The 24,941-nt window shown below is 42.2% G+C and overlaps 1 protein-coding gene across 10 annotated transcripts in view; it reads left to right on the top strand.

Annotated features, from left to right (window-relative positions):
- The window catches only part of TIAM1 (TIAM Rac1 associated GEF 1), a 665,813-nt gene that overhangs the window by 379,558 nt on the left and 261,314 nt on the right, over nucleotides 1-24,941 (top strand). For 9 of the 10 annotated variants that reach the window (XM_081558051.1, XM_081558062.1, XM_081558048.1 and 6 more), the window contains 4 exons: nucleotides 10,308-10,532; nucleotides 12,562-12,747; nucleotides 20,041-20,187; nucleotides 23,060-23,134. In XM_081558051.1, the coding sequence (XP_081414177.1) occupies nucleotides 10,308-10,532; nucleotides 12,562-12,747; nucleotides 20,041-20,187; nucleotides 23,060-23,134 (633 nt within the window). The remainder of the gene's footprint in view (nucleotides 1-10,307; nucleotides 10,533-12,561; nucleotides 12,748-20,040; nucleotides 20,188-23,059; nucleotides 23,135-24,941) is intronic. The other variant, XM_081558080.1, reaches the window with a different exon arrangement.

Below are 24,941 nucleotides of genomic sequence, written 5' to 3'. Positions count from 1 at the left end.
CAGCTCTAAGGAGAGTATTGTTGGAGAGTATGGGTGTTGAGGTGCAAAATAAGTGCACAGGGCTGGTCATTGTTTACAATGCATGCCCTGCTATTAGTGTGTTCAGGGATTTCCCCACATATGTTAACAGTACAGTGGAGAGGTACAATTGTGACTGAGCTTGATTGTAGCCTAGTATACTGTTATGTATTGTCCAAATAATATGTTACTGACCATGTTCCTCTTCCTTTTTACAATATTTTAAATTTGTATTAAGTTAACACAAATAAATAATTTTATTTATTTGAAGTATAGTTAATTTACAGTGTTGCATTTGTTTTGAGTGCCAGCAAAGTGATTCAGGTATACATATGTGTATATATATGTATTCCTTTTCAGATTCTTTTCCATTGTAGTTTATTACAAGATATTGACTACAGTTCTCTGTTCTACACAGCAGGGCCTTGTTGTTTATTTTATATGGATGGTTTGTGTATATAATAGTCTGTATCCCAAACTCCTAATTTATTCTCCTCCTCCACCCTGCCTTTCCCTTGATAACTATGAGTTTGTTTTCTTTGTCTATGAGTCTGTTTCTGTTCTGAATGCATAGGTTTGAAGAATTCAGTTAACCTTAAAAGACCTACAGTGAAGTTCTCTTATCCTTCCTTATCCAGTGCCTTAAAGCAACTTTACTCAACTGTTTTAACTGGGTTTTTGGCATGTTTGCTCGATTTTTCTTGCATTTACCCTCATTTCTCATCAATATGTTTATACTGTTACTGACTGGGGTTCCCTTCATCAATAGGAATTGATAGAGGCCAGGCAAGAAGTTCAGGCAAGGCTTTATTGTGACTAGTGAGTGAAAGCAAGTAACAGGTTCCTTTGCTTGTTCTTTGATGGGCGGCAAGCTGGTCCCTTAAATGGGGTGAAGGTGGGTTTGGATCAGTGGGTCAGGCCAGGGGGGTGGCTTAGGTGGTCTGCCCACCCCCTTCTTGGTGCTGTGTTCAGCGGTCATGCAGAGGACCTTGCTTCTGCTCCTGACACCTCAAAGGTGGCAGTTGGGCTTTGGGTCTTTTTGTATCTTGTTGTTCATAATTTGCCCCAACTGTACATGTATGCAGTTATTTTTAGCCCCTTATAGTTTGTATTCTGTTGCTGAAGCAGATGTTTGTCCAAGTGCCAGCACCGCAGCAAACAGTCCCAGGTCCTAGGTCTCAGCCTGTCTCAATTCTGTTTCTTAACGGACCTTAGATTAGCTACTGATTTTGTTGGACATGACTTAGTGACTAAACAACAACAACAACTGATTTTGTTGATGATAGGTGAATACTTAGCTGTATTACATATAAATTCTCCTCTCTTCATCTTCTATATGGTTACATGAAAATTTAGAAGAATTCAGTCAGCAGTCCCTGTTACGCTCTTTTGACGTCCCCATGTTGTATGACTATATAAATAGTATTAGCTGCTGAGCCAAATAGTGTACTGTCATTTTATTTATTTTTTTGCCTGTAGTTAATGACTATGGCAACCCACTCCAGTATTCCTGCCTGGAGAATCCCAGGGATGGCGGAGCCCGGTGGGCTGCCGTCTATGGGGTCGCACAGAGTCGGACACGACTGAAGCGACTTAGCAGCAATGACTATCTTTTTTTTTCAGCTTAATTTGCTTATTTTTTGGTTACTTCACAGTACTTTTTAAAGTCTCCAATGTATTGGGTGGTTGGTGAATACTGTGGTTTTCCCTGGACTCTGCCCTCCCCCAGCACTCGATCCTTTTGCTCCAGTCTTGTCTCTTTCAAGGCCCCATGCTTCACAGCCACCATGTGAACGCTTCCGTGTGCTTTGCTGTCTGCCTTTCATGCTGGAGGCTTTCATCACGTGTCTGGATCACCAGACGCGTTGTCTGATCACATTTAAATACGAGGCACCAAAGAAGTACTTGGGTCCCATTGGTGCACGTTGACACCCACTGGAGGCTTTTGCAGCATGAACAGATGGGGAGGCTTTTGGTGAAGAGGGCCCCAGCTGACAGTATTTGTTGGCCTTTCCTGGGGTTTACTCAGTTGGCCAGAGATGGATCCTGCTGTGGCCATTCACTGGATCAGGTTTGCAGGTATTCCTTGGTTTGCAGTAAACAGTTCCTTCATCTTTTTGGGTCTGGTTTCCTGGGGCCTGAAGCCTCTCTTCTTTAAAGAATTCACCTTGGGTGGGAGGGTTGCCCAGTTACATGACTTTCTCCAGTAGATGAGATGAGCCTCAGGTTACAATTGTGGGGTAATATCTATAATTTTCTTTATAAGTATTAACAATGATAGTTTAATGAACCCTTATATAATAAAACTCTAAAATGTGTTAAACAGAAAAATCAGTGAGAAAAAAGACTTTTTAGGAACTCATACAGGAACTTCATTCCCAATTAGCCTCTCAAAAATATGTAACTTTATTCTTTTTCCTTTTTGTTCTTTGTAAAGTAGGTTGAACTTTTTTCCACTTTAAATTTTTCCTGTACTTCTATACACTCAAATGATGCGAAATGTTAGTTTCCTAGACCCGGCATATATTCCCTAGTACTTCTTTTGTTTAGAATGAATTTCCCTTTTCCTGCCACTCACGTAAAACCATTGATTATCTGAAATCACAGAGTATCCTCCATTCAGTTGGATAATTGAAGCTGGATCTATTTAAATACATAATGAAGCCCTGAGCTTCATCTTAACTCTGTGCTCAAACGGGGCTCTTATGCAGAATGCATTTTTGTTGTTGTTGATTATATTCCTCTTTTGGCAAGAACTGTACTATTGCCTTCACTTTATACAGTATTAATAGCATCCGCAGCAGGTGAAGGAAAAAGCACACAATTCCCTCTCTCTACCTGTCTGCTGCTGTTTGTTTAATGAGAGGTGATGGGTGTGGAAGAAGTTGAGAGGGTACCACTCAGTGGTCTTCCTGCCTGTTGACCACTGGATTCTGATGGAGGGCTCTCAAGTGGACCTGGTGTCCCTGATTAAACTTGCCTGGTTCAAGAAGCTGATGCAAGGTGAGCAGCTTTGAAAAGCTTTTTCTAGCGTGTCAGAAATTACATCCTGGCATGGCCACACCGGAAAACATTGTATCAAGTGAGTGGTCTGCTGTGATCAAGTCAGAAGTGTTCAGCCTGTAATATGGCCGGAAACTGTTTCAAGAAGCATCTCTAGTTAACTTGCTGTTGACAGCAGTTAGCACAGTCTGTACCCACCCTCTCTTCCACACCTAGCCTTGTGTATGTTGGTGCCAAGGGAAAGACTCTGCTGAAAAACTCTTTGAGTGATTGTCCTTCTTAGAAATTGATTTGTCCTAATGATGGAGAATGGCAGAGACCACTGTTTTATTTAGACAGGACAGCAGGGGCAAAAATTCTGTCTAATGGAGCTGCCTTCAGTCTCTGACAGCTTTCAAAAGTGGTTGGTGGCTTGAGTGTCTTTAATAGTTTTTAAAAGGGCTGCTTGTTAAATTTTTCATAAAGCTGTGATTGCATTTTCTAAACATATTTCTCTAGATTATGAGACTTGGTAGGTTTTTCCCCCTTCTTTTTATTTTGTCTTTTTTAAAAAAAACACTTCAGTTGTGGTAGAATATACAGAACATACCAACAGTTTCCAAGTGCTCAGTTCAGCAGCATTAGGTAATTCACAGTATTTTGCAACTGTTACCACCATCCATTTCCAGAACTCGTTTCATCTTGCAGAACTGAAACTCTGTACTCTGCATCCTCTGCTTTTCTGAACCCCTGGCAACCACCATGTTCTTTCTTTAAATAAATCAATTCCAGGATAGCTGCTTTGTCAAAATTAAATACACACCTTTCAAAGGATGTTTAGCTTCATCAATTGGTATTAGTTTCCTTCATTTCCACCTCTTAACTGGGAGGCAAACATAAACTCTCTGACATGAGAACGGAGTGTGTTGCCCTTGACTGAGCTTGATGGAGAATCTCACATGTGGAAGGAAGACGGGATTCTCTTTTCATTAAGTGAAGAGAGCGAAAAGCTGTTGTTCTGCAGAACCTATCAGCCTATGGCTCCTCTTGGAGTATATTATACAGACTCTTAAAAAAGCATTGGAATTGGCATATATACACTACTGATACTATGTGAAGAATAGATAACTAATGAGAATCTACCGCATAACTCAGGGGACCCTGCTCAGTGCTCTGTAGTGACCTGAATGTGAAGGAAATCCAAAAAACAGGGGGTATATAGCTGAGTCACTTTACTGTGCGGTGGAAACTAACACGACATTGTAAAGCAAGTGAACTCCAATAAGAAATTAAAAAAAAAAATAAAAGCATCAGTTATTTCAAAATGAATTTCTTACTTTGCTAGTATATCAAGTCAGGACAGGTCAGGTTATGCTGCGGTAAGGAGCAGCCCTCACATCTCTTGACATAACTTTTCGTTCCTGCCATGTGTCTGATAAGACATTGGCTATGTTGCTGTTTTCGTCCTAGGCACTTAGGCACCCAGGCGGGCAGAAGCTGTGTCTTGTTCCTCACTTCCAGGACTGTAGGCCAAGGGACCAGAATAGGGTAAAGCAGACTTTTGTTTACTAGTAACACGTTTACTAGTAACGCTGCTTCTGTTGCCGAAACTCGGCCTCTGCTCACTGTTGCCAAATAGAAACATGGAAAACAGAGTTTTGGGTGAAGTACAGCAGGAGCTCTTATTGCTTTGCCAGGCAAAGGGGGCCACAGGGGCTAATTGCCTCGAGACTGTGTGACTCACCCGTGGGGGGATAGTGAGGAGCAGATTTATAGTGCTCAAGGAGCAGGGTGTGATTAGCTCGTGGACGGTTCTCAGGTTGGTTGATATATCAAGGTGAAGTTTCAAGCATCATCAGTCTTCTGGTTTCAACCAGTCTTGGGTTTGTGTTTTTGTGTCAGCAATTTTCATCTGGAGGGGGGTCTGCTTCCTGTAAAAACAACTTAGGAATGTGTGTCAGGCCTTTATCTAGATATTTCAGGGAACTGGGAGTTAGGGTGATTCTGCCCTGTAGCAGAATTTTAGTCTAAATTGTTACCAGTTGCCCAGGCCAACAGCTATTCTTTGTTTCTACATTTTCATCTTTCCCAGTCATTAACTTTAGAGTCAGCATTTTACTTCAAAAGACAAGGGCACAAGTCTATTTCTGTGTCTCCATAACAGTGCTGAGTCACTTCCATCGTGTCCGACTCCTTGTGACCCTATGAACTGTAGCCCTCCAGGCTCCTCTGTCCTTGGGATTCTCCAGGCAAGAATACTGGAGTGGGTTGCCATGCCCTCCTCCAGGGGATCTTCCCCACCCAGGGATCGAACCTGCATCTCTTAAGTCTCCTGCATTAGCAGGCAGATTCTTTACCACTGGTGCCACCTGGGAAGCCCCTGCGTCTCCGTTGCTGCCCTGCAAATAGATTCATCAGTACCATCTTTCTAGATTCCATACACATGCGGCAATATGCAATCTTTCTCTTTCTGACTTACTTCACTCTGGAGAGGGTGGGACGAATTGAGGGAGTTGCATGGAAACATACATATTATCATATGTAAAATACACAGCCAGTGGGAATTTGCTGTGCGACACAGGAAGCTCAACTCAGTGCTTCTGTGACAATCTAAAGGGATGGGATGGGGTGGGAGATGGGAGAGGGAGGGGTTCAGGAGGGAGGGGACATAGGTATACCTGTGGCTAATTCATGCTGATGTATGGCAGAGGCCAACACAATATTGTAAAAGCGATTATCCACCAATTAAAGAAGAACAAAAAGACAAGGGCACAGGGGCTTGTACTTGGTTTCACTTCTACTCAGATTCATTGACCACAGCCAAGTGACATGACCACACCTAACTCAAAGGCAGCAGGAAAATTCTATCCCCCCACCCCCCATGTCCCTAGGGAGAGCTCAAAATTAGTGGGCAACACTAAAGACCCCACAGCTAGGCTTTTAGAGCAGTTGGTGAGAGCTGAAGGGGTCTGGAGGGGTGTATGTAGCATGTTAAAAAAATAATAAAAAAAAAAGGATGGAAAGAGATCAGGGTTATAAATGACTGTGTCATCCCTGCTTTGACTAGGCTTTAGTTTCTTCATCTGTAAAATCATTCCACAGATCCCCTTCTTGATGAATATATTTATTTAAAAAGTAAGGTTTGTAGCTGGATTTAACAGAGTTTGTATCAGGAATTTTAAGCTCTTTCTAACTATTCCTTAGGTATTATGTCAGGGTTGTAGATATTTGCTTTTCTTCCTCTGGGGTGGGGGAAGGGAAGCAGAGATGTATGAAGATGGTCTTGGGGGAACAGATGCTGACCTTTCACAGAGCACTGATGCACCAGCTGTTTTTACTGAAGACAGCGTCCTCTCCTCCTTAGTGACACGTGCTACCTCTGCATGGATTCCATCTGAAACAGCCCCACAATATCCTTTTCATGTGGGTGAAAACACCAGCTCCCTTCACATCTGAAAGCTCCTTGTTCCCATTGAGCTGTGTGTACAAAGGGGAAAAGCATATTTTGGCTCAAGGGAGTAGCTGTTCATCAGATGCTGCCAGGTGCTTTGGAGGACAAAGAAGGTGATGCTGGAAAAGGTCATGATGTTGGGGACTTCCAGCGACACTTTTTCCTGAAAAATAAGAGTCTGAAGTGTAATATTTTTAGGATAGTTTTAGAAAAATTATGCTTCAGTATTAGGGTGATATATCTTGGATCTTTTAAAAACTCTCTGTTGAAGTATAACATATACACAGAAAAGTACACATCTTGATGATGTTTCATGGGCATACCCATGACATACACTCACATAACTGGCACCCAGATCAAGAAGCAGAATATGGCCAGCACCCGAGAGACACCCTGTGCTTCCTTTGAGATGCTACCCTCCCTTCCAATTCCCATCAAACAACTCTTCTGACTTCTAGCAGTGTACATTAGTTTTCCTGCGTTTGTACCTTATATAAGTAGAGTCTTTAAACTCTTTTGTGTTTGGCTTCTTTTCCTCAATCTTATGTGGGGCTTCCCTGGTGGCTCAGATGGTAAAGAATCCGCCTGCAATGTGGGAGACCTGGGTTTGATCCCTGGGTTGGGAAGATCCCCTGGAGGAGGACATGGCAACCCACTCCAGTTTTCTTGCCTGGAGAATCCCCATGGATAGAGGAGCCTGGCGGGCTGCATTCCATGGGGTCCCAAAGATTTGGACATGACTGAGTGACAGAGGATGAGATGATTGGATGGCATCACCGACTCGATGGACATGGGTTTGGGTAGACTCCGGGAGTTGGTGATGGACAGGGAGGCCTGGCATGCTGCAATTCATGGGGTCGCAAAGAGTCGGACACTACTGAGCAACTGAACTGAACTGAACTGAACTGAGTGACTAAGCACACAGCACGTGTGAAACTTTATCCATATTGTAGTGAGTGGGTAGTTACTGGTCTTTCATTCTCGTTGCTGTGTTATGTGTCACTATGTGATTATCCACGTTTTTCATTCATTCTCCTGTTGACAGGTGTTGGGATGGTTTTTAGTTTTGTCCATTGCAAACTGTACTGCTGTAAACCTTGCAGGACATATGTTTTGGTGAACACAGGAATGCATTTCTCTTGAGAACATACCCACGAATGCATTTTGGGGGTCACAAGGTGTGCAGACATTCTACTTTGGGAGGTAATGCCAAATAGTTCTCCAAGCCAGTTACATCAGTTTACTATCCAGCAGCTCATAAGCGTATTCTGGTTGCTCCATATCTTCGCCAATACTTGGTATTTTCTTTGTGGAAGTTTTTCTTTTCGAAAAGCGTCCTTACTTGATTGTTTTCCCATCTGAACTGATTCCTTCTCTAGTAAAATTTTTTAAAGGGGTGGGGGTGCGGGGGATAACTGCACCTGGCAAATTACCCACCGAGGTTGAGGCACTGAGAAGCAGCAAACGTTTCAGTTGCATTAGGCGTGAGGAAGCGTGGTGGTTTTATATGGGGGAGGATCTTAAACTCTGTTTTTCTGGAATAACTTTAAAGTGATACATAAAGACAAAATGGGAGGTAATTGCTTTCCAAGAGGAGATGAAAGATTAAAAATTTGCAGCTGAGTCTTTAACTCTTAAAGAATTAAAGGGGGGAGTGGGAAGTAAAACGGATAAAGGTAGTCAATTATAAGCTTCCAATTATAAGATGATTAAGTCCTAGGCATGCAATGAAAAGATGAATCTCATATACACACATTGCATTTTTCCCTTTCACTACCTACAAGTATTTACCTTTGACTTCCAGAATCTTTCTCTTCTTTTCCCACTGAGCCCTCACAAGATGATTCCATTTGCTTTATCAGGTGCTGTTTCTTTAGGAGAATGTCTAGCTTATTGAAGTCTTCCTTAGATACAGGCAAGTGTTTTGTTGTAAACATAACAACTGCCAGATTGCCTAGGTTTGTCTGGTGTGTGGTGTCTCTGCTGGCAGACACCGTTTGTAACATTTGATGCCGTTTCTTTTGTGGGATATGAATCTGATGAGATTCAGAAATAACATAGACCCCAATGGTGATGCCTTCACTTAAATTTCAGTTATGTGGGTGGAGTCCTGTTAGTAGAATACATCTGCAAACCATGGATCAAATGAGTGAGAAAAGTAAGAAGATGCATCAGAGAAAAAATAAAAAAATAACAATGTTTTGTGACTGAAAAATGATGCTGTTGGCCAGTTTAATATTGAAGTAGCCAAAGAGGTCCTTTGTTCAGGCTGAAGCATGGTTGGGTTCTGAGCTAACTTCTGAGCGTTTGCTAAACTTCTCTAAGGAGATACTCATTGATTGAGTTCCTAGAGAATTAATCATAGCTTATGATGACACATGAGCTGTCCCCCCAGCTTTTGCCTTGCAGAGCACCCGGAGTTACAGCAGGGCCACTTTGAACTTACCTGCTCATTGATGGGTGTCTCTTAACATTGTCTTTAAAGCCCCTTTGACCTGGTCGTTCTTAGTGGCTGGAGTTCTCCTGGGTGGCCGCTATTTCTAGACTCTTCCCTGTTTTCCTAAGTCAGTAATACTTCCTAGCTCCTAGGTCTCCCATCCCAGCCCTAGTTGTGTCATGGTTGCTTGGCTCAGACAGGGGTCCTGAGGATTGGGGTCACACCGGTTCACTGAGGCAGGGTTATCGCATTTTCCTTGGCCGTAATATCCCTTGGCCTCACTGTCACCTCTGAACTGACCCGTCCCCTCTGGAAACTGACCTTTGCTTCATAGCAACTATCAATAAGAGACCAAGCTATCTGAAACACCTACTAAAATCCTTAATTTATCTACTTATAAAAATAATTATATAGTGGAACTGTATGTCACTTTGTTCTGTATTTTTCCCAGTCTCCTGCAAATGTGTTATCATACTTTCATTATTTAAAAAATTAGAAATTAAGAAAAGAAACCCAAACTAAGCTATCTGTATAGAATTGTCCACAGAGTCAATGGGCACGAATTTGAACAAATTGCAGGAGATATAGTGGAAGACAGAGGAGCCTGGCACGCTGCAGTCCGTCGGGTCACAAAGAGTCGGACACGACTTAGTGACTAAATGACAATGGCAGATAGGATTGTCACATATAACAGTGTTTTGGATTGGGCTGCTGTCACAAACTACCCCAAACTGGTTGGCTTATAAACATTCTGGAGGCTGGAAGTGTGAGATGAAGGTGGAAACGTGGTTGGGTTCTGGTCAGGCCTGTTCCCTGATTTACAGATGACTGTCTTCTTGTGTCCTCACATGGTGGAAGGGAGCTAGCTAGCTCTTTGGCTTCTTTTTTATGAGGGCATCAATCCCCTGTATGAAGCCTCCACTCCCGTGACCTAATTACCTTCTAATACCATCACACTTGGTGAAGGAAATGGCCATCCACTCCAGTATTCTTGCCTGGAAAATTCCATGGTGGGCTTCAGTCCATGGGGTCGCAAAGAGTCAGACACAACTGAGCACACAGTACCATCACACTGGGGGTTAGGATTTCATTGTTTGAATCTGGGGCAGGGGGCTGGACACAACTGTTCAGTCTGTTGCAACAAGTGAGCTCAATAAGTACCTTGAGTGAGCGGACATGGCGGCCTCATTCCCGACAGCCCTTGGGAGCGAGGGCTGGGTGGGGTGGTGTCTGACCTGAGACTCCCTCGTTTTATCTGCTCTCCGAAGCAGGCGGTCAGAAAGGTTAGCCTTCCCCACGGGGTGTCTAGACCCTTCTGCTTGACTCCCAGCCAGGGCTTGCCTGGAAATGCACACTGGTTCTTCTCTGCTAACCTGAGTGGTGGCTGCTTCTTCTTGGCCCCCACCCTGCCCCTTACAGACCACCAGCCAGACGGAGCTGGAGAACTGGATCACCGCCATCCACTCTGCTTGCGCGGCTGCTGTTGCAAGGCACCACCACAAAGAAGACACGCTCCGGCTGCTGAAGTCGGAAATCAAAAAACTGGAGCAGAAGATTGATATGGATGAAAAGATGAAGAAAATGGGCGAAATGCAACTGTCTTCCGTCACTGATTCAAAGAAGAAGAAAACTATATTAGATCAGGTAATTGTTCTCCCGTGTGTAGACGTGGGCCAATCCTTAGGTCTTGAAAGGGGTGTTTCTGCTGCCTTGGAATTGAGAAATAGCCTTGGTTATCTCCTTGTCAGCCTGTCACTCAGGCTGCTAGATTCTTTATTTTGACTGTCAGTTCTCCTCACCCATTGTTCGCAGATGATTGTTATGAGCTGAAGGGAACAGGATTACATTGAAGGAAAAACAGAAATCTGATAGAGGAGCCCTCTTGCTCCCACCAGTGGCAAGCTGTTCTCGGGGACCTGGGTAACTGGCACGTCTGCACTTTCATTCCCCGTGTTATCAGGTTGACTTGGTGCCCAACTGTGATGGGTCTAACTTCATCCCTGACTCCTCAATAAAGTTAAATTTCTGCATTTAGTAAAGGTAGAGTGTGCTTTAATAATCAGTGTATAATTGCTGTATATGCACGTAAGTGTATTTCATGCTAGAAAGGAAAGACTGAGTGAGATAACAGAAGACATTTTTGCCTTCTATTTAGTTGTTTTAAAGTCAGTGATAGAGACTTCCCTGGGGGTCCAGAGGTTAAGACTCTGCCCTTCCAATGCAGAGGGCACCGGTTCGATCCCTGTCAGGGAACTAAGATCTCACATGCCGTGTGGTATTTCCAAAAAGAAAAAAAAAATTAAAGTCAGTGATAGCCATTTAGCAACATTTTGAAACTTTGCTTAATATGTTGGAAATAAGTATGTGAATAAATGCTATTTAAATAATTGATCAGTATGGGATCTTCTGTATTCCTCTCTGTTTTTTCCCTCTATTACCCAGTTCTATATATTTTTAACCAGAGGTGAAATTCACATAACACAAACTTAACCACTTTAAAGTGTACAATTCAATGGCATTTAGTACCTGTATTATGTTGAGTCACCATTACCTCTGTCTAGTTCCAAATGTTCTCTACCTCAAAAGGAAACTCTGTATCTTTTAAGCTGTTGCTCCTCTCTGTCCCTGGCATTCTGTCTCTGGGTTTGCTAGTTTTGGATGTTTTGTATAAATATATGACCTTTGTATACTATGTGACCTTTTGTGTCTGACATCTTTGAGTTAGCATAATGTCTTACAAACTGGTCCACATTGTGGTGTGCACACTTCATTTCTTTTATGCCTGAATATTATTCCATTGTGTGTTTACACCACAATTTATTTACCCATTTAACTTTTGATAGATATTTGGGCTATTTCCATTATTTGGCTGTTGTGAATAGTGTTATGAATGTGTGTTTATACTAACACCGTATTTTAAGCTGGAGTAAAAAGGTAGCTGTCAACCACTGATTAATACCCACATCACAGCCAACATCCCTGGGCCTTCACAATATACCTGCTCCAACTCTTAATCTTGTATTACTTTGTTCAACCATCACATCAACCGCAGGAGGTGGGTGTTATTTTGCCACTTTGAAAAATGTGGAAATATCTTGGATCTATTCTATGGTTGAAACTGTGTATTCCAGAATGTGGATCTTCACCATTAGTATTTTCCGTTGTCCCACCCTGTATATTCAACTGCCCACCTGCTCCCCAAACTCTTGGCCTATTTGTCTCTGATTTTGAAATCACCTTGCTTTTCTTCTTCTCTATCTTCCTCTGAAAAACCACCCCTAGGTAAGTCATATAATTCTCCAGGGCTGGAATTCCTCTGCTTTTGTACTTCTTCTGCCTCAGGTTTGTGGTTCCGAGCCTGGAGCTGATGGTCTGTCATGGTTGCAAACATGAAATCGATAATGGGAGGGAGCAGAGCAACTAAGGCTATTTGTTCTGTGTATAATACTGAATGTATGACTATAGATCTTCGCAGAAAAACATGTAAGCTATGGAAACAGTAAAATTGGACTTGTTATTATCTAAGAAATTTAGGGTACTTGTTGTTTACCTTTTAGGATTAAAATTAATACCTTTGCAACATGTGGATTTATAACATTTATGTGGGATAAAATTGTTAACATTTGTCTTCTCTTTTTCTTCTTTTGCTTTTTCTGTGTTTTCACCTCTGTAGATCTTTGTCTGGGAGCAGAATCTTGAGCAGTTCCAGATGGACCTGTTTCGCTACCGCTGTTACCTAGCCAGCCTCCAAGGTGGGGAGCTGCCCAACCCTAAAAGGTTACTTGCCTTTGCAAGCCGACCAACCAAAGTGGCAATGGGCCGCCTTGGAATTTTTTCCGTATCGTCTTTTCATGCCCTGGTGAGTAGAAGCTAATGTGTTTTTGATAAATATTCATCTTGACTATTAATCCTGAGCACGCTTGACAAGAGTCTCTGAAGTGGTTTTCCAGTTTTACTGCTCTGTGTGGCTCTCTGATACGTCCTTTCTCAGCCATGGATGCAAATCTTCATTTGAATCTCTTTTGACATTTATTACTTAAGCTGGTCTTGATGGGCCCTAAATTATTGTGCAAAGAAAATATGAAAGGTATTACCTTAAGAGATCTTTGCATGGGATACTGGTGGATAACTCATGTCATTTTTAGGTGGTGTCATGCTTTCAACCCCAATACATATTTTTTCTGTTATCCTTGTGGATATAATAAGTGGAGAGCTTGTTGTCTCAAACATAAATGTGTTTCTCTCTCACTTTCTCACATGAAGACTCATATACCATATATTGAATCGATTTTTAAAAAATCTTCCTTTTCACTTTTTCATCATAGTTTTGAAAGTCAAAGTGTTAGTCCCTCAGTCATGTCTGACTCTTTGTGACCCCATGGACTGTGGCCCACCAGGCTCCTCTGTCCTTGGAATTCTCCAGGCAAGAATAGTAGAGTGGGTTGCCATGCCCTCCTCTGGGGGGTCTTCCCAACCCGGGGATCGAACTCGGGTCTTCTACATTGCAGGCAGATTCTTTACTGTCTGGGCCACCAGGGAAGCCCCCATCATAGTTTTGGGTGACCATAAATACCTGATTCACTTGTCAGGACCTTCTGTGTTTCTCAGCCCAACATAGGTAGTTGCTTGGGGAGGAGAATTTTCATCTGACCTCCAGAGTGGCAGATTGTGTAGCTGTATGTTTGCAATCTGTAATTTCATGTACTTGCTAAATTGCTAACAGCTTCATGTACTTTGGGTTCCTTTCTTCTCAAAAATTGCTATGCGAGCAACACGGTTTTCGCCTATCCAAATGAACACCCACTGAAAATGTACTGCACCTTAGCACATTTGCTGTGAAATTGAATGTTAAGTCCCAGGTTCCAGAAACCGCTTTGGAGAACCTTTGCTGTGGGGCTCTGGGCTCACTGTGTCAGCTGCACTCTTCAATTGAATTCAGAGCTGTAATTCACTCAGAGGCGTTTGTATTCTTTATAAATAGATTAGCATCATCATTCAGATAATTAGGGTAGATTTACATTTTTAAAGAACTCTTAAACCAATTTCTGAAGTTATTAGAACTGGCATCCTGATTTGTTCTACTAATTACAGCTCAGCTCTTGGTCTCCCTGGCTACCACCTCCCGATACAGCTATTCTTACTTTTTTAATGGCAATGGGTCCAAGTGCTGTGATCAATTAATCTTGTAAATGGTCTTCAGTTTGTGGCTCTTGATCTGCCTCTGTGAGACCTGGACACTGCTTTGTAACTTAACCAAATCTTAGTTTGCCTGTTCTGCAAAATAATTGCGAGAAAAATTCTTGTTTACCACACTGTGCGAATGTCATCGGTTGAAGGAGCAGTCTTATTAAGGAAAGGGCTTCCCTGGTGGCTCAGATGCTAAAGAATCTGCCTGCATGCCGGAGACCTTGGTTCGATCCCTATGTCAGGAAGAGCCCCTGGAGTAGGAAATGGTTACCCACTCTGGTATTCTTGCCTGGAGAATTCCATGGTCAGAGGAGCAACTAACATTTTATTTCACTTTCTTATGTAGGAAGTTTGATACCCATGATGGTGCATCAGTGTTATTACTTGGTTGGCCAAAAAGTTTTTCTGGGTTCTTATGGAAAAACCCGAACAAACTTTTCAGCCAACTAAATCCCAAGCCATCCAAATGGTTATTTCCTTCTCCTGGGCTTGATAAATTTGGAGAAAATAATTTTGCTATCTACCTAAAACTTCTGTGCTTCTATTATTTTCTTCATAGCCACTGAAGCTAACCTCTCCTGTGTGTGTTTAGTTGCTCAGCTGTGTCTGACTCTTTGCTACTCCGTGGTCTTAGCCCGCCAGGCTCCTCTTGTCCTTGGAATTTTTCCGGCAAAAATACTGGAGCAGGTTGCCATTTCCTCCTCCAGGGGATCTTCCCAACTCAGGGATCAAACCTGCATCTCTTGCATTGGTCAGGCAGATTCTTTACCACTAGCGCCACCTGGGAAGTCCCTCTAAGATGCGATGATGAAATAAAAGCCACTAAATTATCCTTCCGTAATTTATCTCCAGACCTTCTAATCTCCTCTATCTCAGTATCTATGATTTGTGTGTGCTTTTCTTATGACGGGCAGGCTCTTAAAATCTGACCAGCTGACAATGGGGGTGGGAGGGTTAGTAACTCTTTTAGCTTTATTTGGTCCATGATTTTAAAGGAGAATGTTTAATCCCATATGTGCCAGCCTCTGTTCCTTTGTTCTTTTTTTTTTTTTGCTAGCTACATCTGTAACGTGTATCTGGGTGTTTGTGTGCCACTGCAAACTTCTCTTTTCCATGAGGGGTTTCAGTGAGATCGGACCAGTTAAGAAAGCCTGTTGGGTATCTGTTCCTATTTGTTGCTGTACATTCTATAGAAGATTCTGGGCAGGGAGTTTTTACCGTCTCATTTATTGGATACTTATTTTTTTCCTTCTCTCCTTGTCATTTGACCCCAGAAAATGTTTTTTTCCCTTGGGGTTGAAACATTCTTCAATTTAGCCTTTGTCCAAACTTTTTTTTTCCTCTTTCTTTTAAGTGGGGAGCATGGAAGGAGGAGGTGTCAGGGCAGCAGGGCTAGGGGAGGAGATTCGAGCACAATTTAAGTTCCATTGACCAGGACGACTTCTCATCATGCTCAGTGATTTTCAGTAATTAACTGAAGGGTCCCCACTGTACTCGTTGAAAGGTTATCATTGTTCTTGTTTGCACAGATGAACAGAATGATAGAGTAATCAGGTATGGGCCACAAAGAGAGGCATTGTCTGAGCAAAGATTATTGAGAAACTCTTGAGCTCTTGTCCAACAGTTCCTTTGCCAGCTTTTTTTTTTTCCTTCCATCTAAATCTCTTTGCTCATTTTGAGTCATTATTGTCTTGGGAGTAGCAGTAACTTTCGCAGTTTATGAGGTCCCCAACAGTTTAGAGTAGTTACTATCAGAACCTTAAATAAAACAGTCCGTTTGTTAAACAGAACTAAACCAACTGGTCAGCTGGGAACTGAGCACATTTATGGTTGTTTGAGTTTCTCTTCTGGGCTCTGTTTTTCCAAACTTAGAAACTAGAGTTACTGTTTAATTGCTGTAACTGTGTTATGTAGGATCTCTGCTTCTTCTTTTCCTTATTTGTTTGTTGTTTATTTATTGATTCAGTCAACAAATAAATGTGAGTGCCTGGCATATGTCCATACTGTCCTCTGATTAGGGTTGTAGCAGTGAATGAATCCAGAGTTCTTGTCCCATTGGAGCTTATATTCTTGTGGGAGAGATGGATAAGTAAGCAATCAGATAAACACAAGGGCTTCCCAGGTGGATCAGTGGTAAAGGATCTGCCTGTAGTGCAGGAGACTTAAGAGTTGTGGGTTCCATCCCTGGGTCAGGAAGATCTCTGGAGAAGGAAATGGCAACCCACTCTAGTTATTTTTGCCTGGGAAATTCCATGGACAGAGGAGCCTGGCAGGCTACAGTTTATGGGGTCACAAGCATTGGACATGCCTTAACAACTAAACAGCAACACCAGATAAACACAGAAGTTCAGATATTGATGGGTGCTGTGATACACACAGACACCAGACACACACACACACACACACACACACACACACACACACACACACACACACTTGACCATTCGTTTCTGCAGGTTCTGCATCTGGTGATTCAACCAACCATGGATTGGAAATATTAAAAAAAATAAATTCCAGAAAGTTCCAAAAAGCAAAACAAATTTGCTCAACTATTTCCATACAATTTACATTGTACTTACACCTATTTACATAGAATTTGCATTATGTTAGGTATTATAAGTAAGCTAACGATGTTTAAAATACATAGGAGTTGGTATGTAGGTTATATGTAAATACTATGCCATTTTATATAAGGTCTTGAGCATGGGAAGATTTTGGTTCCTTGGGGGTCCTAAAGAACCAGTTTCCCATGGATATTGATGGACAATTGTGTGTGTGTTTGTGTATGCATGTGTATCTGCCTGTATATGTGTGTTCAGTTCAGTTCAATCACTCAGTCGTGTCCGACTCTTTGCGACCCCATGAACAGCAGCACGCCAGGCCTCCCTGTCCATCACCAGCTCCTGGAGTCTACCCAAACCCATGTCCATTGAGTCAGTGATGCCATCCAACCATCTCATCCTCTGTCATCCCCTTCTCCTCCTGCCCTCAATCTTTCCCAGCATCAAGGTCTTTTCGAATGAGTCAGCTCTTAGCATCAGATGGCCAAAGTATTGGAATTTCAGCTTCAGCATCAGTCCTACCAATGAATATTCAGGACTGATTTTCTTTAGGATGGACTGCTTGGATCTCTTTGCAGTCCAAGGGACTCTCAAGAGTCTTCTCCAACACCACAGTTCAAAAACATCAATTCTTCTCGGCGCTCAGCTTTCTTTATATATGTGTGTATATGTATCTATTTATAAATACGAGACCACATGAACGTTTTTTTCTCTAGAATTTTTACCTTTAATACCATTTATTCAGTGGTTCTTAGCCTCATTTTGTGACCATAAGCTTAACTGATTTTGACATAGTTATGTGAGCATCTTTGTATGTTGGCACATTGTCATTTATTCCTTTTACAACCTTTGTTTACCTTTAGCTTAGAAAGCAATGAAATGGAGAAGAGAAAACGTTTGCATATTTAACATAAAAATGTGTCCTTTGTTGTTGTGTGACTTTTGCTCCCCTAACACCTTGAGTATATTTGTGGTGAGAGCGCTCTCTGGGAGAGTTTTCCCGCCATTGTATCGAGTGCCACATTTTCACCTGCCCCTGTCTGGGTTTGCTTATGTCCTAAGCTGAGAAAATACAAGACCTTTCAAACTCCCTCCTCTTCTTTTTGTTTGGGACCAAAACTTTCCCCCTAATACCCTCGCAGAGAAGCTGTTTTGATTCCTATTTCTGATGGACATGGGGGTCTTTGTCAATGTACTCACTGGGGCTTCCAGAGTGTTTATCCTGTCAGTGCTGAAAACCTCAGGAAGGTGTGCCTTGTAACCAGTGTACCCGCTGCTGAGGGGGGCCCCTGGGTGTTACCCAACAGTGTTCATCCACAAGAAGGCAGCCAGTTGGCAGCCATCACATGGGGAGTTGCCCGTGTGGGAATCGATGACAAGTAGGTTCTGAGATATTTACCTCCGGCAACAAAGAGTGGGTGGAGAAGTTTCATTTCAAGCCCAACTCGCTGTACCTCCTGGCACTCCCTTGTTTGAAAGGAGAGCCTGTGGGTGGCCCGTTGAGACCTCCAGGCAGAAGTTCCCTCAGGTTCCTGGGACTCTGCTTACCACCTGTGGGATAAAGTTCAAGCCCGAAGGATTGCCTGCAAAGATTTTATGGAGTCCTCTCAGAGCTCCTGCACCTACTGTTTGATGCAGGCAATCACAGCGGCAGATTTAGGTTTGATGTGGTCCCTTCCTGAACATTTAAGTATTTGTCTGGGTTCCTGGCTGGTGGCTCAAGTGTAAAGAACCCACCTGTAATGCAGGAGATGCGGGTTCAATTCCCGGGTCAGGAAGATCCCCTTGGAGGAGAAAATGGCAAGCCACTCCAGTATTCTTGCTTGGAAAAATCCCATGAACAGAGGAGCCTGGTGGGCTACAGTCCACAGGGGTCACAAAGAGACGAACACAACTGAATTACTGAGTATGCCCACTGGCACCTTGCAAATATCTCAATGGAGGTTAGCTTCCTTTTTTTTTTTTAAATACATTTTTCCCTCCAAAGTTAAAATTTGTTTTAATAAAAAGATGAGTATCATATTTTAAGTGAAGATGACAGAATTGCTAAATACATTTAGTACATTTCCATTTTTGCTAAAAGATTATATAGATATTTGCTTGGAAATAAAGTCTGGAAGGATGTAACCAAATATTAATAGTGGTAGTTTTCATGTTTTGGGAAAAATTTTTTGCTCTCTTTTGCTTTATAAAATATATACTATAAAAATAAGGAGGAAAATGTCTTCTGGCCTTTTCTACGCATATTTGAAATTAAATATTTTACAAAATCACGACTGAGGAAGTACAAGTTTTATTCCTCTTTCAGCTAAACATAGGATATACAAGGCTATAGCGTAGTTTCACCATCTTTCATGGACCTGGATCCCTTCCATCTTATTCTGCAATCCTTGAAAAGGCTTCCATCCAGATGTCCTGAACTAGCTAACATGACCTTTCAGGAAAGAGGGGAGTGAAGGATAATGGAAAACCACCTGCTTTTGAGGATCCTTCCTGGAAATTATAAATAACCTTTCTACTTCCCCTTTACCAGAACTTCATCACTATCCCACGCCCTGCTACAAGGAAAATAAGTCCACTTGGGGCAGCCAGATGCTCAGCTTTTTTGAGATTTCTCTGACTAAGGCCAAGGAGTGATTAATGTTGGGGGACAACCATCACTTGCTTAATGAGGAAAGTAATTTTATGTAATTCTGAGAAAACGAAATAGAAGAGATGGGTAAATTTAGATTCAGTACGAAATAACAGGCTCCCAAATGTGCTGTTTTCACTGTTTTTGCTGACACTCAGTCACTGTTTTTTGTTAGGGTGTAGGAACAACTCTGCATCATTTAGGGAGAATCTCGAGAGAGTATGGTTAGTTTAACTTGATGCTAGAGTTTGGGACTGTGACCAGAAGAACATCTAATTCTTGGAAACCTGGCATACATTCTGTTACTGTTATTACGTATTTTTACTGAACTGACTCATTGGAAAAGACCCTGATGCTGGGAAAGATAGGGGGCGGGAGGAGAAGGGGGTGACAGAGGATGAGATGGTTGGATATCACCGACTCAATGGACGAAAGTCTGAGCAAACTCTGGAAGATAGTGAAGGACAGGGAAACCTGGTGTGCTGCAGTCCATGGGGTTGCAAAGAGTTGGATATGACTGAATAACTGAACAACACAACAACTGATTATTTCAGACAATGATTGAGTTTGCCAAGCTTTCATTTATATTTCAAATCTAGAAAGGACCCTCAAAGTTCCCATATATGTGAGTCATGGATGAAATGCTTTGGGTGGTGGGCTCGGTGTGGGCTGACATGAGACACTTTTGGAGGGTGGGAGTTAGTGGGGACTTTGGGGAACAGGTCAGTGGTCCTGACTACCTCTTGTTGATGGTTCCTCTCGCCGTCCTCAGGTGGCCGCCCGCACTGGTGAAACTGGAGTCAGAAGACGTACTCAGGCCATGTCCCGATCCGCAAGCAAGAGAAGGAGCAGGTTTTCTTCTCTTTGGGGTCTGGACACTACCTCTAAAAAGAAGCAGGGACGCCCAAGCATCAATCAGGTGGGTTCCAGGGTGGATGAGAAAGCAAGCATAGATTACTTCCACGGACACGTCACTTTGGGATGTGCATGCATTTTGTGCATTGTTCCTTGATTTATACCCAATGTTATACCACTTCAAGTAGCTGAGGCAAAGAAGTTAGTTGTGCTAGATGCTTTAAATAGATCATGTACACCCATAACACTGAACCCTGCTATTAGTCTATCACCAAGCTGCAGTCCCCCGCCTGCATCCTTTCCAAACCCTGGTTAATTACAGACGTACTAAAAGTGCACTTCTTCGAGAGTCTTCCGGAAGAAAGCAGGGCTTGATGATGAAGCCAAGTGGGCACCTGAGCAGTCTTTTTATGCTTCCTCTGGCGTTGGATCAAAGGCCGCCTCCAGGGCAATCTGATTATTTCTTTGCCCTTGACTATTTGGGGTTGACATTAAAATGGGTGCCTACCAATATGAGGAACCAGGAGTCTGAGAGCACTCACTCACCACCGTGACTTCCATCTACCGAGGTGGCAGGGCTTGTAGGGGACCTATCTCGGTGCATCATGAGTGGTACCCCCTAGGGTGCTGCATCATTGGGTCTCTAATACTCCAATACTCTGGCCTCATCACTTTGACTTTTACTAGCGAAGACCACTTTCCTGCCAGAGTTACTTCTGGCAAACTCTCTTTCCATTGTCATCGTCATCCTCCTCCTTTGGCTTTGAAAAATAAGTGGCCCCAGAGCTGCTTCTGATGATAGGCATGGAAAGAACATAGGAGAGGGGGAGAATGTCCAGTCCATGAGCTGCAGAAGCATTGAGCATTTTGAGGTCATGATTAGGATTGCCAATTTGACCTGTTCACCCTGAGCCCTTATGTAAAGTGAGACGAGGTCCATTGACTGACTCAGTAAAAAAAAGATCTTGTTTATTTGGCTAGTTCAGCCATTAGGTTACTTAGGAACGACATTTAAAACAGAAATTTTTAGTCCTGAACGCTAGGGTACTAAGTCCTTAGCTGCCCACTACACTCATTGTTTCTACCTGGGATGTAGGGAGAGCCTACAAATGGGGAGAGCCTGAGCAATCATGCTGTTTGTTCTCTGGTCTTTGGGGAGAAAAGCGCGTCAAGTTGGCTGCCTGGGGTTTTGCTTCTGTGTAAATTTGAAGAATAAACTGGAGGAAAGTCAATAGTTCAGTGGAAAAATCACACCAAAGACTTGATGACTGTTGATTAAACATGCAAAAAAGTGACCTTAGCAGTCAGCATTTCTCGCCTCGTTTTGGGAGGTGCTGGTGTTGTTTTGTGTGCATCCGTTGGCCTTAACAGGAGACTCAGACCATCACTATAAATATATGCCAAGATTTGTAGTTGGCGACTCGAGCTGCATTTCTCTTCTGTTAAAAGCCTTATTTCAGGGACTTCCCTGGCAGTCCAGTGGTCAAGACTCTGTGCTTCCACTGCAGAGGGCATGGGTTCGATCTTTGATTTGGGAACTAAGATGCCCACATGCCACACGGAGCAGCCAATAAATAAGTAAAATAAAAAATATCTTAAAAAAGGAGCTTTAGTTCGTTCATATGCTTCTACTTTATGGGTACCCACTTACTGCTGCTGAAATATATGCCTGAATTTAAATGAATCCAAAAGACGTTTTAGCTATTTATTTTAATCAAAAGATCATGTAATGTCATATAACCAATTCTTGTTATTGTCTCTTAAACTAAGAGTTTTAAAAAACCTCTTAACCATAAGCATATCAAGAGAAATTTACTTGTTAATTTAGTACTTTGAAACAGATAAAAATTATGTGTTTCTAGATATCTCACTTGCTTTGGGGCAAAACTTTTTCCTAATTACATACTTCAGTACACCATCAGTTGAGAACTAGTATATAAAATTTCTCACGTTCACATGTTCAGGTTTTGACTACCTAGTGGCATTGGTACCCTGATGTGATTTTAGTCATATCTTTTTTAAATTGAATTATAATTGCTGTGCAATGGTGTATTAGTATCCACTGTACAATGAAGTGAATCAGCTATATACATATATAGCTATATACATACATATATCTCCTTTTGGACTCCCCTCACCCATCTCCCATCCCACCCATCTAGGTCATTACAGAGCACCAAACTGAGTTCCCTGCACTATACGCCAGCTTCTCACAAGCTATTTATTTCACACATGGTACTGTATATATGTCAAACCTAATCTCCCAATTCAGTCATATCTTTAAGTTTGTAGGATTCATTAAATTTCCAAGGGTAGACAAGTTTCTTATTTTTTAAATAAGAAACTTTTCCATGGTGTTGCAGTAATATAATTATAAATGTATGTTCTCAGGTTTTGAGGATTTTTAAATTTTTTATTTATGTATTTATTTTTTAATTCTTTGGCCACACCTTGTGGCATTTAGGACCTCAGTTCTCAAACCGGGGATCGAACTTATTCCCCAACCCCTGCATTGGAAATGTGGAGTCTTAACTGCTGGACTGTCAGGGAAGTCCCCTTAGTTTTAAGGATTAAAACGTAAACTAATTGTTATTGGTAAATATCTGATTAGGTGTGTCACGCTGTAGCTGAAACTCTTCATTGTGAAAGAATCTGGTCCATTGCATTTGTAAACTAATTCATCTAAATTAAAAGAATCTAGCTCTAAAAGCCAATTTTTAAAAATTGTCCAAGATTTGGTGAGTGATCCAGACAGAGGAATGGTTTTCATGGTCTGCTAGCTTGTAAATTATTTTACCTACTTGAGGGTTTGATGGAAGAGTATGTGAAATTTTCGTAATGTTTTCTAATAGCCATGCCCATTTCCACCCCCTTCTCATGCTTTATTTGCCCTTTTGCCCAAATTCCTTTTTAAGATGATACTTTTGTATATGCAGGTGTTCGGTGAGGGAACTGAGGCTGTAAAGAAATCTTTAGAGGGAATATTTGATGACACTGTTCCAGATGGCAAGGTAAAAATAAACACATGTTCCTTTTCTAAAAGTACCACAAATACATCAACATTACACAGTGCAATGGTTTCTTGGGATCCTAAAATTAAGTAGACTCAGTATTAGAAACTGAAATAATCAGTCCTTTACAATTATGTAACTGGTCGAGAAGAGATGGAAAACTTGATTACAGTAAGACATTCACCTGCTGACATAACATTTTCAGTAATTATCATTTGAATGTTTGTTTCCATCTAGAGTATGGGAGAAAATTGGGGTTCTGGGTAGCGGAATATTTTATGCCATTGTCAGTTCCTCTCGTAAACAACTTCCTTCTCAAGAGGTGAGTTCCTACTGGTCTCCCTCTCTACCCACACATGCTATTTTGCTTCGATTAATTTCAAAGAACTGTTCTAATGGTATGTTCTTTTAAAAATAAAAAATGCATTTGCCTCCCAAGACAAGCATCCAGTTATAAATCTCCAGACTTGGTTTAACCTTGTGCTTGGATTTAAAAGGGTCTTTCAAACTGCTCTGATTGAAAGCCCATAAAGAATATTGATTTTTTTTCTAGGCTGCTATTTTCAGCCTCTAAATGAATGGACATCCTTCATTTGAAACACCCTAATGGTGATACCAACAGGCTCTTTGTTGGGGGAAGGGGTGGGAGTTCTGATGTTGATAATGTGACCTTGGTATGATCCTTCTGTTCGCTGACTCAGAATCAATATGACAGAGTTCAGCTTTCAGTTGCCATGCAACCAAGCAATGGTTTGTCCCATGTTCTAGATAGAGCCGAGCCTCTGAAATCAGGGTTCTGGCTACTGAGTAGGGTGGGGAGTGGGGAGAAGTGTGGCCACGGAGGGACCTTTTTCTCCCTTTGATACCTAACTACTCCTGGATTATGTCGTTGTGGATATCAAGATAGCTGTCCTTGGAAATACTCGTCAATAACACTCTGTCTCTTTCTGATGAAATCTCAGGAAGTTAAATCACTGTCCTTACGTGCAATCCAAGCACAGTTTCTGTGTTCATGTGTTCATGTCTGAAGTTAGGTAATTCATCTTGAATACCATAGTTAGTACACTTTTAATGTAGGGATGTTTTCCCAGGTACACAGATCCTGGGGAAACTGCAAAAATTGTTCCATTGGATTTCTGTCACTCTTTTCGTTTTTCCGAGATACCCCTTTATTTTTACTCCTTGGCTGGAATGCCTTGTGCTCAAAGAGCAGTTTTGATGCAAAATTTGGGCTGATCTAGTGCTAAGAGGGAGAAGGCAATGGCACCCCACTCCAGTACTCTTGCCTGGAAAATCCCATGGATGGAGGAGCCTGGTAGGCTGTAGTCCATTGGGTCGCTAAGAGTCGGACACGACTAAGCAACTTCACTTTCACTTTTCCCTTTCATGCACTGGAGAAGGAAATGGCAGCCCACTCCAGTATTCTTGCCTGGAGAATCCTAGGGACAGCAGAGCCTGGTGAGCTGCCGTCCATGGGGTCGCACAGAGTCGGACACGACTGAAGCGACTTAGCAGCAGCAGCAGCAGCAGCGCTAAGAGCAGTTCTTTAAGGTGGCACGTGGGGACAGAGTGGACGATTCCAATTATAGTTAATGGGATTTGGGCAAGTTGATTGTGTTTTGACAGTGCCTTCCCAGGAGTTCAATTTACCTGTGAAAACCAAACCATTCAAAGGCAGAGCTGAAATTGGCTTCTCCATTGAAGAATTGAGTTTAGTAGCCTTTACAGAAACATGTCCCCCATTCTGGGATCTGATCTTTTTACATATGGAAGGTGTTATGTTACCACCTCTCAGGCTTAGGTGTTA

This window comes from Giraffa tippelskirchi, chromosome 2 (assembly GCF_054371585.1).
Source record: "Giraffa tippelskirchi isolate mGirTip1 chromosome 2, T2T-mGirTip1v1.2.pri, whole genome shotgun sequence".
NCBI classification, from domain to species: Eukaryota; Metazoa; Chordata; class Mammalia; order Artiodactyla; family Giraffidae; genus Giraffa; species Giraffa tippelskirchi.
Note: the sequence above shows the minus strand (reverse complement) of the source record. Positions and strands in the feature narration are given on the sequence as shown.